Raw genomic sequence first — 12,384 nt, 5'->3', positions numbered from 1 at the left:
GGAATTTCTTCTTTGACAATTTGGGAATTTCTTTTTGACAGTTGTTTTCAGATATGGTTTATGAGCGTTTCATGAGAGTGGACTCAGTCATATTACATATGGCTACACAGCTTCCTGGTGCAGAGCATCAGGTATTTATTTAAGGAAATAAAGTTAACTGAGATAACACAAGTAAAATATCTATCCCAGTGACAGACGCTTAGTAAAGGAGTAAGAAATATAAATTATTGCAAACATTTGGTTATGACCCTGTATATCAACTTTTGTTTATGCTTTGCAGTGATTCTTTTTCAAAATTTGAAATCCAGTATCTTTTACCTCCCTCTAAAACATACTTACTTTTTTTTTTCCTTTTGGTTTGATTATGATCATTCTTCCTGGATTAACTCCATTATTTTTCTTCTCTTTCTTCCAGGGCAAACACTGTATACTTGACGTATCAGGAAATGCTATCAAGCGGTTACAAGTTGCTCAGCTCTATCCCATTGCCATCTTCATTAAACCCAAGTCTCTGGAACCTCTGATGTAAGTGGAAGACAGCGGCGGCCTTCATCCAGCCCCCTGTTCCGTACGACAGAGCAAATTGTTAACAGCTCTTTGTCATAAATGCTTACAAATGGGAACTGACATTGTTGATTTTTTTTTTTTTAAGAATTCCCTTTTTTAATGATAGGTGAGAGTTCTTCTGAACCACTAGAGACATAATGTCAATAATTACTTAAAATGTCTTCACTAATGTTTCTTGATTTTTGTTTTCATTGCACAAGTTGTTTTTGTGTGTGTGATATTTTCATTTTGTGTTGCAGTTTTGAAGGTAGGTTGGTTTGGTTTGTTTTTGTTTTATCTTGCTTTGCTTTCCAAATGATAGGAAGCAATCATCTTTAAATTATCTCTTACTTTGGAGAGCAGTTCCACTAGTAAATTTTTTTAAATGTGTGGGTTTTCATAGAGGGAGCAAACAATATTTTAGGCTCTTTGCATTGGCATTTCACGTTGTTATAGCATAGAATTCTCATGTTTCTTAATTAAAACCTCATGTTATGTAGACCGCTATCCTTAATAGGGCGTTTTCTTAGTGGCCTTTCAGTAAAACATCTACAAGCTTAACCAAAAGCTCCAGACCTGTGTACGTTTATAAACAAGGGGAAAATGCATGACTTGGATTTTTTTGTTCTTTTTATCTTTAAGCGAATGTGTTAAATATCTTCCTGCAAAAATCAGTAAACAAAATGGGCAGATATTCATGATCTGGCTGTAAAGTAACAATATTTTTTGTGCCAATTTGATACAAATTGGTGGCATTATTTTGTAGACCACTCTCATACAAAAGTGACGCTGCAGTAGCCATAAAAGTAGCCAAGCAAAAAGGCTAAGAGCAGGGACTTGAAAATTAATCAGGCTAGGTTTGGTTCTTTCCTTTGCCACTGTTCAGTTATGTGAGCTCAGGCAATTTGCTTAACATCTGTAAGATTTAGTTCCTCACCTCTAAACTAAGCACATTGATGATGCAGACCTCATAGAGCTAGTGTCAAGGTTAAACAGCGTCTTGAATGTAGAGTTCTCCATATGGTCTTTGGCATATAATAATCACTCACTAAATGGTAGCTATTATTACTATAAAAGATTTCAAGTTACTTTATTGTAAGAGGAATAAGACTATTTTCTCATTACAAACCATGTAAACAGTGCCATTTCCAAGAGGCCACAAGAGATGATACCACTGTGTCCATTGTAAGAGCTTTGCCCAAATATGCCTCCATTTGGGCCTCAAGACATTAGAGCATTTGGCAGGGTTCGGAAGTGAACCACGAAGTACTAGAAAACAGTGTTTATGGAAAGACCAAAGAAAATGAAATCATTTATCCCAGAGGAGAAAGCAGTTACTTGTAGAGGATATCGACCAATTATTTGGCACCTTCTCTAGAAGGAATAAGCGACAGTAGCTGGAATTGCAGTCTAAGAGAATTAAGTTAAATACATAGTCGATCTCTAGGGAAATTGCCAGAGATATATCTTAAAAGCAGAATAGACTCCCATAAATAAAAGATGGACAAAGTTCTTACCAGGATGAAAAAATAGTCAGGAGGTCACTCTTAGTACCTTCTGCCCCATGAATTTAGGTATTAATACCTAAATTAGGTACTAATTATGTACTAATACCTCTTTATATATCATAAAGAGCTTTGCCCACAGCTAGCACTGTGGAAAAATATGTGTTGAAGATAAAATAATGGTTGTTGATAGTATTATCCCTAATGGTACATATTAAATTCCTCCTCTTGTAAGCTACTGTGTTGGGCATTGAGCAAAGTGAATTAAGCAACCGCAAATTTCCTTGAGTAAAAGTGATTTATAATCTGAGAAGGGCCTCGTAAATGTTACTAGTACTGCTAACATTAATAAGAAGCATAGAAATATGGCCCCCACCTCCTGGGAACAGCATCTTAAAGGCCCGTTTCAGAAATAGAAAAATAAGTTTTCACATCATAAACATGCAATGGGATAAGTGGCTTCCGGGGAAAGGGAGGCCTGAGGGAGAAACCGCAGCTGCACATTTGGTTCAGTGCAACACTGGGGGATGTTCTCAGCAGGAGAAGGTCTACTGCTTTCCACAACTATGAGATGCCTTGTTTAGTTTTGCCTTAGGGCCCTGTCACGGCCATGTATCATCAAGGAAAATCAAGCCTGCTGAAGGCTGGACTCCACAATGAGACAGTGACTCTGACATCATTTGCTGCAGCCATATGTGTAGTACCGTAACGGTGACATTCAAACCAATGTGATCTTATTAGGAAATGCTAGATGCTTCCTTTCTAGCTCACTCTTTTTCTGAGGGTTTTACTTGAGGAGCAAAGCTGGCATGAATTGCCCATTCCGCAGGGAGGGGTGAAGGCTAGGTCACCTGGAACAAAAGCATGGCAGCTGCCACATTTAGGCACTGATAGATCATCACACACATTATTCTCAAGTGCATCATCCACATCAAACCACAGCACTTATTAGCACATACGTAGCTGACTCTTCAGAGGAGCATAAAATCAAGGGCGTATATGAAACAGGTGTTTTTTTACATTGTACCCGCCATGTGACTTCTATTCCCCACCCCCATCCCATGGCGATAAGAAGCTTTCCTGTGGCTCCCCACACTTCCACCCCAATCTGCTTTTACCTTCTTGCTCCCATGATGGCCTGTGTTTACTTCTGTCTTCAACTGTATCATAATTGTGTAGCTCTCCAGTCATTCATTGTTTCATTTCTTCATTCACTTATTCATTCAGTAAGTTAAGTGTTGACTCAGCTCCATGCCACATGCTAGTGAAGAAGCCATGGTCTCCGCCCTCAAAGAACTAGCAGATTGGGCAGGGAGACAAAACAAGTTCATGTATTAGAGGATAAAATCCTAAATTCAGTATTGCTGCAATAAACGCAAAGGGAATTCAGAGAAGACAGACTAGTATGGACCAGGGAAGTCAAAGAAGAACCAGAACTACATGATTTCGTGACATCTGGAGCAAAACACTTTCTTTCTGTGAGAAGATACCTTGGTTTAGCCCAGCATCTCCTGCCACCCAAGAGTGACAGCCACTCAAAGCTTCTAGGGCTAGTGCTGTTTAGGAAGAGAATTATAGATACCATCCCTCAGTTGAAGATGAGTTTACTTCAACAACAAGACTTCAGGAAACTCCCACTTCTGTATATTGCAGCCATCAACATCAAGTCCAGAATTGTGTTAGTGTCAGACTTCAGTTTTGTTTTGTGTTTTTGTAAATAAGGGCCTCTTTTGAAAGAAAGTCTTGGCATACTGGAAAGTCTATTTCACTAAAAATTGGTTTCAAAAAAAAAAAAACCTTTGAGTTCTTACATCAAATTCACTCTTTTACCTTAGGCAAGTTCCTTTACTACTTCTGACCTCAGTTACTTGCTCTGAAAAAGGAATTAACCTGAGACTACATGCTCAAGACCCAGATATCTGGCATCCTAAAGTGACATGCGAAAGCAGCAATGCCTTCAAAATTCTACCTGTACCTGCGATGCCTCCCGATGGACCAACCAAACTGTCTTTGCTCTTAGCTGAACTTTTATCAGTACAGTCACACTGGTATTCTTATGATGATCAGAGGCAATGATTGTCAGTCTTTGATTAAGAAAAATGGGAAGATAAAATAATTCTTACTTAATAAGTACACTTTGGTTGGCAAAAAATGTTAACACCTAGAGGACATGAGAGGATAAAGCTGACACTGGTTGGGAATCAATAGATTAGGTTATTCTCCCTTTTCCTCCCTCCTCAATTTGTCCTTGAGACTAGATTGGATTTAAATAATCTTACGATTGATTAAGCAGCACTAACATACAATTAATGATACACCAGTGGCTGACAGACTAACAGAAAGAAGGACAGAGAATGCCCAGCGTAATTCCTTTACAGCCCGTTCTTCTGTCCGAACAAAAATAAACAAAATAAGCATCGGAGATTCCTTCTTGCCAAGCTCCTCTCTCTGGCTCACTATCTGATATGACTTGCTTAGAGTCTGTTTGAAAATATTTTGGTCCCAGCGCTTTTGATTGTTCCTTTCTCTCTGTATCTTTAATTCAAGCCATCTTTAGCAGCTCCTTGAAATTCCACTGATTATAAAAACAGAGGAAGTTCAGGGCTCTTGTTGCTATAGACATGCCTCACTGTTTGCAGAAGTTGAGCCGTGCAAGCTACAGAATGCTTTTTCGGCCTGAAAGATACACACGCCTGAGGGGCCTGTCACATTTTCTATAATTCGTTGGAAACACTGTCTCTTTGTCCACTCCACATGTCTCCTGCCCACACTGAAGATGAACAGCAGCCCTTGGGGAGGATGGGAGAGTCGAGAGATCAAAGCTTTCTGCGAGGTCAGGACCTGAGAACAGTCAAGTCTTGTTCTCTTAGATATAATGAGCTCTGAAAGGCTGTGATGTGTCTTCCCTTCTCTCCATCTCCTCTCCTCTCCTCCCTCTGGCCACCCTAGAAGATTGCGTTCAATTCTACATCCCATGTTTAAAAGAGGTTGAGATAGATGAGAACAAAGTCTAAGGAAAGAAGGGTGGCCAGGAAGTTAGGATTTGGAAATTATATCCAATGAGAGAATAGATGAAGGAAGCAGGACAGTTTTTGCTGGAAGAGCGGAAGCCTCGAGAGACACATCAGCACTTGACTTAAAGACCCAAGGGCCTGACATGGAGGAAGGAAGTTCAGTCCTACTCTGCGGGGCTGCAGAGGACAGAACCAGTGACTGGAAATCATGACGGAACAGATCCTGCTTCAGTCCCATGTGGGACCAAGAGACTGCCCTCCGAGAGAGTGAGCCCCCTGGGAGGGAGTCTTAGTGGCTGAAAATATTCCAGCAAAGAGGAATAGGAGACTGCTGCTGCTAAGATTACACTAGGCTTCCTGCAGGACTCATTTTCGCCATGCATTGTAGTGTTTCAGGATTTGGTATGTTCCCTTGGTGTTCTAATAGCAAACTCTCATTTTCCCAGGGAGATGAATAAGCGTTTAACAGAGGAACAAGCCAAGAAAACCTATGACCGTGCAATTAAGCTAGAACAAGAATTTGGAGAATATTTTACAGGTAAAACTTCATTTACATTTGTGCTGTGAGAAAGGAGATAAATTGTCTGACATTTGGTATAGAGAGGGCTCTGGGCCTGGTGTACCTGGGCCCTAAGACCTTCCTGCTAAAAACCCCTTATTTCCTTCTACTTCCATTTGATCCAAAACTCTGGTTTCTTTCTTCTCTGGATTCAGCTTCCAGGTTCCCACTGGCCCTACCCGAAACCGTGAGTGGCAGATGCCACTGAGCTATCTCCTGCTATTAAGGAGATTTTAAGCATTAATACCTCATTCAGCTTCTCTCCCTGAGATCATCAGAAAATTTGAAAAAGAAACTTTTAAGGCTCAAAATGTGTACCATCCAAAGCAGTTACTCTTGGGAAGCAAGCCCAGGGCCTCTGTCCTTTGCTTCAGGGACCTATGGGTCTGTCTCCCCATTAGCAGCACTTGAAGAAAATGTTGAAACACTTTCTGTATTTCAATTAATTCCATGTCAAGTCTCAATGCAAAACTTTTTTTTTCTTTTTAAATATTTCCTTGGAAACATGAATTTGGGGGGATATTTTGTCCTGGGTATCATGTCCTGGGTTCTTTATCCTTAACATGCGTTCATGAAACACTTATGGAATTTGCCTTACCACTGATGGTTTAAAAACAAGGACTTTCCTCCTGAGTTACCTTGCATGAAGTTTGGTGTTTTCTTTTTTCTCTCACTCAGAATATGAAAATGCCATGGGCTTAGCAGTTTGCAAATATGTTGAATTGGGTAAATCTTAAGTAAAATTTTGGTTAATAACAAAGATATGAGTTATGTTTCATCCTAAAAGAACATCCAAGATGTTCTTTTAAATGAAAACAATGTACATTTTGACCAGTGGTTTATATTCAGGAATAAAATATCATAATCAATACATTCTGAGGATTGTTTTTGCAGATCTAAACCATGTATCAGTCACAGTTTATTTTTAAGCCCTAGTGTCACACGATAGGACTGATGTGTTTGGGGTATCTGTCTACAAGATAGCTGCTGTTCAAAGGAGATAATAAAATGTATTTAAATCTACTGTAAGTGACTTGGTGTTTTAGGTAATACACAGTTTGTTTGTTTCCTCCTATTTTTATGTTTTTTACGAGTAGTTGCCCATAAGGTATTCTCACGACAAACAGCCCTGTAAGGTAAAATCTCGATTTACCAGATTACTTGGAGAATGAATGGGGTTTTCTTTTAAAGGTTTTGGGGGTTGAGGAGATTAACTAAAGATTCTTCTAAAATCTTTATTATTTCCTCTGTGTCTAAAATATTTGAATTTCTGCCCCTTACAAAATAAGTACAGTACGGAGAATATAAGTCTGGCTTTCTTTGATAACAGGGAGCTCTCAATCTGAAAATTGATCAATGCCTAGCTCAGTGCCTGGCCCAGAGTACACACCCATAAAATTTAAATAAATGAATGATTCATTATGCAGAACTACAGAGCGACATGTAGAAAGTAGGAAGCCCATGGTGCATTTATTACCAATCTAGGACGTGCCTTGTAAGGGTTTTTTAAAATCATTGTCGTGACTTTGCTTAAGTGAATTTCTGCTTTTTCTTACTAATAAAAAGTAATATTAAGCTTCCTGATGAGTTTGTCTGTCACTCTCTGAGCTTCTGCTGCGTGATTGATGGTGGTTCTTCACCAGCCAGCGAGTGATTCCTAACTCCAGTGTGTTTGCTTTTGTTCTAGCTATTGTCCAAGGTGACACCTTAGAAGATATCTATAACCAATGCAAGCTTGTTATTGAAGAGCAATCTGGGCCTTTCATCTGGATTCCCTCAAAGGAGAAGTTATAAATTAGCCACTGCACCTCCAACAATGACAGAAGAGCATTTAGAAGAACAAAATATATATAATACACTACTTGGAGGCTTTTATGTTTCTGTTGCATTTATGTTTTTGCAGTCAATGTGAATTCTTATGAATGTACAACACAAACTGTGTGAAGCCATGAAGGAGAAGGAGGGGCCAAAGGGTGGGACAGAAAAGACAGTGCAGTACGCGGGAAGGCTTTGCTTTGCTCAGAGTGCCAGGGGTAGGGATGAACCTCTGACGGGCTTTGTGCCCAAGAGATGGGCAGCCTCCTCACCCAGCAGATGTCCAGAGCTGATTTAGCTGCTGAGCTCCCTGTGTTTTTTGCTTTAAAGAAAAGTTGCCAGCACTTGAACTTCACCAACCTTCCCATTACCCACATCTGTAATTGGTACACTTCGAATTTTATAACTATGCACCTCCTTTGATTTCTTAACGAGCAAAAGAAAGAACGAAGGGAAAAAAAGAAAGGAGTCCCTTTGGAGCCGGCATAATATCAGGGAAGGATAAGTGTGTAGTTTCTTTTCCTGGCATCTGCAAAGACAAGCATTTCATAAAATTTGCGAGTGTGTGGAGGACTGACCTCACTGAGAGGAGGGGATTCCACCTGGGGTTAGCTTTATGATTGTTTATCATCTATTTTGCCATTTATAAACTTAAAGAAGGCACTAAAGATGAGAATAATTTATATAATAAAAATATATTAAATGTATAGAAATGAATTTCTATAGGTTAAAGAAGTTTTGTGAAATATTTTGTAAAGATTAATTCATTGAAAGACTAAATGTATGCACTATCTGCAGATGGTCCAATTCAATACCAGAAAGCTGCACTCTCCCTTTTGTTGCCAATGATCCATTGAGAGCATCTGAGTTCCTTCTGAAGCCTGACAAAGACTTCTCCCTCACTTACCTCCCATGATCTCCCTTCCACGTTAGTGATACACTCCCATGGAGCACATCCCTTAATGAGTTACCCTCATGAATATTTTTGGAGGACATTTGGTTAATGCATTTTTTTAAGCTGATGGCTTTCAGAGACAAACTCATGCAAATGATGTAAAGGGAAGTTTTTGCTTTTCTCTTGTTAAACAACCTGGGCCTGCCATGCAAATAGTTGAATAATGTTGTTCCTAGTTAACTTACATACAGTTCTTAAAGGATCATTTAGTATTTTGGCCATCATGAATAATTAGGACTTTTTTTTTGTCTGTTTCACAAGTAACTGAGGGTTTTGTAATAGCCAGAGAAGGTATAGAGCCATGGAGAGATCTGCCCCAAAATGCACTATTTCTCTGAGGAAGAGAGAGAGAAGGGAAGCATCTGGTTGGGGGGGCGTGAGGGGTACAGACTTTTTTTTCTGTGTACCGGACAAAGAGATAGAACCATCAGGAAAGACCATTAATGACTTTGAGCTCAACCAACTGAACTGCCTTTCTTGGGGGATGCGCCTGGACCAAGTTTATTTTTTAGCAATTATAATAATGATGATTTACAAAAAGAAACCTCCCGAAGCCTATATCCCACTTTAGAGCCATTGGTGACATCAGCATTGCTTGTGCCCAGGGCGTTTAGAGAGAGACTTTTTAGTGATCTCAATAACTACTCAACTCTGGGTTGTATACATGCCCAAACTAAGCCCCATCGCCTTATCTCTGGGGTACATCAGACCTGGCAGGGATTCTGCCACACTGTGCAGCAAACCAGCATGCAGGCTGCGATGGGAGAGCAAGAGACAGCCATCAGCAGTGATGGGGCTTCTTCACAGTAAGAACATCAGAGCTCAGAATGAGGGTCTCTTTCCAAAAGCAAGCATTATTCGTCTTACACTAAACTACCACTGTCTGCCCGGCTGCAGTCACCAAAACAAACACAAAAATGCAAAGTCATGCATCTACCTATAGTCTTGAGGCTACCTTTACCAATGGAAGGGCTAGCAGTGCATTTTTCCCTCTGATGAAAGTTAAATTTCCCAAGACTTCCTTGGAGCACTCAAAATGTCAAAAATGTGTCCATGTCTGCAATTCGCCAGTTTCAGGTCAAGGCCTGCTTTCATCAGTCTTACTCCCAGAAGTTTTCTGCCACCAGAATGCCATTCCTGATCCCAGCTCGACTTTTAGGCCGCCATGATGACTTCCTTGGTTTCTCAACTAAGCATGCAACCATTTATGTAAAGGACTGTCACTAATGAATAGATGTTTCCATGGGTCATGTGATGTGCTTTCCATTTAATCTTAAGTATTGCTGTGGCTGAGTACAATCAGATTGAACCCACCAACCCTTGGTTTTGTAGTAATATAATTATTTATTTTCCTAGTGTAGATGCTTCTGATTAGAATTGGCATTTGCACTGATTTTTTTATGTAGATTTATATAAATATATATATACATATATATTTGCTTGAAGAATCACCAAGCCAATTGGTGAGAGAGGGTCTTTTCCTGTAGAATTTACACCTCCATTTGTTGTGTTGTCTTGCGCTTCCCAATGTTGAGGTCTCTACGGCTCCAGTGAACCAGTGTGTTTTGCAGCAAATCTGACGACTTGTGTGGAAATGGCATGAAAGTTACCCAGATTACAACTGGTGCAAATGCACTTGGAGCCTGGGGCCAGACTGGTGCTAACACTGCAAACTTTGTCGAGAGCTCTCTCCAATCTGAAGGCTTGCTGGGGGCGCAACGTCACCTTCACATGCTGGGCCCTTTCGGAAAAGTGCCAGATCGTCTCACTGGTGCTATTTTTCATGCTCTGGTACAATGTGTAGCACCACGGGGGTCTCAGCTTTACCAAAATCAAAATCCCATTTGTCAGCTAATTGCAGGGGCATTTGTTTTTCTGCTCTCCTCCCACAGAATTTGTTGGCCACTTCTTTGCAGGCTTTTTCTCCCGGCTCCAAGCTTTTGGGTTCGCTCTGTTGAGTGCGCCCATCTTTACGAAGCCTGCACTCAGGTGCCTCTGAGCTGTCTTAGATCCTACTGCCAGCCCTTCAGGACTCCGAGCCAGGGAAAAGCTCCCCGCTCCTATGGCTCTTGCCTCTTTTTTCTCCTCATTCTTTCCCTCTGCTCTTCCCCTCCTAGTTCTGTCTCATTCCAGCTCTCTTCTGTGTACCTCTCCTTTTATCCTTCCTTCCCGTCTTCTCTGAGTTGTTGGCTTTCTCCCGCATTCCTTCTTTTCTCCCTCCCCTTTGATCCCCAGTCTCTTTGTCTATCTCTCCTTTACTCTCAGTCTCTCCCCTTCCTCTTCCTCTTCCTCCACCTTTCCTGTCCTTTCTCTTCTCACATCTCTGATCATCTCCTCTCCCATAACCCACTCCTTAGTATTTCCGTCCTAAAAGGGCTCATGGCTGATTCAGACAGCAAGTCCATACACTGGACTAACGACACAAATTCTTTGGGTCGCCGTCTCACCCAGGCAGCCCAGAAGGCAAAGCTGAGCCTGAATGAGGTCCTGCACTGGAGCCAGCTCCATCACACCTCACTGAGCCAGCCTGCACCGCTGCCCTGGCAGTGATGATGCATGTGCTCTGGGCCCTGCCGGCACCTGGGTGCCTCTGCCTGAAGCCTGGTCCAAAGTGAGCCTGCTCCCAGCACCATCCCACGGCTCTGAGGACACTTCCTTTCAATAACGGCAGACTCTGGCCCCAGCAATTATTCTGACACCAAACCTCTTCCTTCTCATGGAAGCCATGCCATCACCTTGGTTTGGAGAGAGACTTTTTCTCCATTCATAAGCTTTCTTTTTCCTATTTTCATGTGAAGCTCCCTCTGCTTTTCAGCTGGTGATTGCTCTGGTGAGATTGAATGGACTTGCTGGTGAAATTACATCTCTTTTTTCCTGTCTTGGTCCTGCCTAAATTCCTACAAAAATATTTAAGTCAAAGACTCAGGCTACTTCCTAAGTTTATCATAGTAATCTGTCGCTCCTAAAGAGGACAAAAGGGGACATTTCCCTTAGAGTATGTGGAGTACCTCCCATGACAACTGATTTGAAAGAGGACTCCCTACAGAATTCTGTGGATATACATTTTACTTCTCTGTACGTATGGTATATGTGGTATGTCTATCATGTATACACATACTACATTGGGTACAAATGAATGTGGATGGAAACCCACACACACACTTTAGTCTGTAAATATCCTTCCTCACTGAAAACTGTGCTTCGGAAATCATTTCTTGTACAGCTGTGCAGTTTCTTGTAGCAGCTGAGGATAAACTAAGGTGAATGATTTAGACAAAGATCATCTAAAAGATAGACTACAGAAGCTCCCTAGCAACTCAGGAGGACAGATTACCAAATGACAAGGTTGACTCCCAATGAGATGGCAAACTTTTCTTCTCTCCTTTTTGAATCTGTGTTTCCTAAATGTGTCTTAACTTCTGAGTGCACCAGGCTGTATGCGTGAGATTTCGATATGACAGTTTTGTGCTTCTCTCTGACAGGATGCTTCTCCATTGAGCTGTAGTGCCAGATGGGAGGGAGGGAAACATACTCCTTGCCTGGGCTGGAGTTAACAGAGACACTGCACAGCTTACACTCCTGTTAAGTGTAAATATTCGACACTTCCATTCCATTTGTGTAAAAAATAAAGCACACACGATTATAAAATCAAGATGTATATTTCATACTCAGTGTGTCTTTGCATATTTATTGCGTTTCCAGTTGTCAGCGGTGGCCCCATTGTAAAAATGCTTGATAGAGTGTTTATAAACATGTCATGGTTTTATTATAAGATATAAATATTAAAACATTTTATACTTTATAGCAAATTATTTTCTCCCAAAGCATAATTTGTCTTATTTCACGAAGAATAGAATCATTCATTTCTATTTTTATCAGACTTGTCTGATTTTAGAACTAAAGTGTAGTTAGAGTAGATTCACTCTGAGAAATATTGGCACTGCCTAGAGCAGCTGAAAGTGCTGCTTTTGAATATTTTTGAATATTCGA

General features: G+C 40.8%; 1 protein-coding gene and 1 pseudogene across 29 annotated transcripts in view; both read left to right on the top strand.

The window, feature by feature from the left end:
* Window positions 1-12,046, top strand: part of DLG2 (discs large MAGUK scaffold protein 2) — a 2,044,900-nt gene extending 2,032,854 nt beyond the window's left edge. For all 28 annotated transcript variants that reach the window (XM_049713435.1, XM_049713436.1, XM_033431831.2 and 25 more), the window contains 3 exons: window positions 416-525; window positions 5,512-5,603; window positions 7,312-12,046. In XM_049713435.1, the coding sequence (XP_049569392.1) occupies window positions 416-525; window positions 5,512-5,603; window positions 7,312-7,418 (309 nt within the window). In that variant the 3' untranslated portion in view covers window positions 7,419-12,046. The remainder of the gene's footprint in view (window positions 1-415; window positions 526-5,511; window positions 5,604-7,311) is intronic.
* LOC101285527 (uncharacterized) lies at window positions 10,025-12,046 on the top strand (annotated as a pseudogene). The gene has a single exon (XR_004484327.2). The product of XR_004484327.2 is annotated as an uncharacterized LOC101285527 (transcript).
* Window positions 12,047-12,384: the final 338 nt, after the last annotated feature.

Source organism: Orcinus orca, chromosome 8, assembly GCF_937001465.1.
Source record: "Orcinus orca chromosome 8, mOrcOrc1.1, whole genome shotgun sequence".
Taxonomy (NCBI): domain Eukaryota; kingdom Metazoa; phylum Chordata; class Mammalia; order Artiodactyla; family Delphinidae; genus Orcinus; species Orcinus orca.
This window is presented reverse-complemented; position numbering and strand designations above follow the sequence as displayed.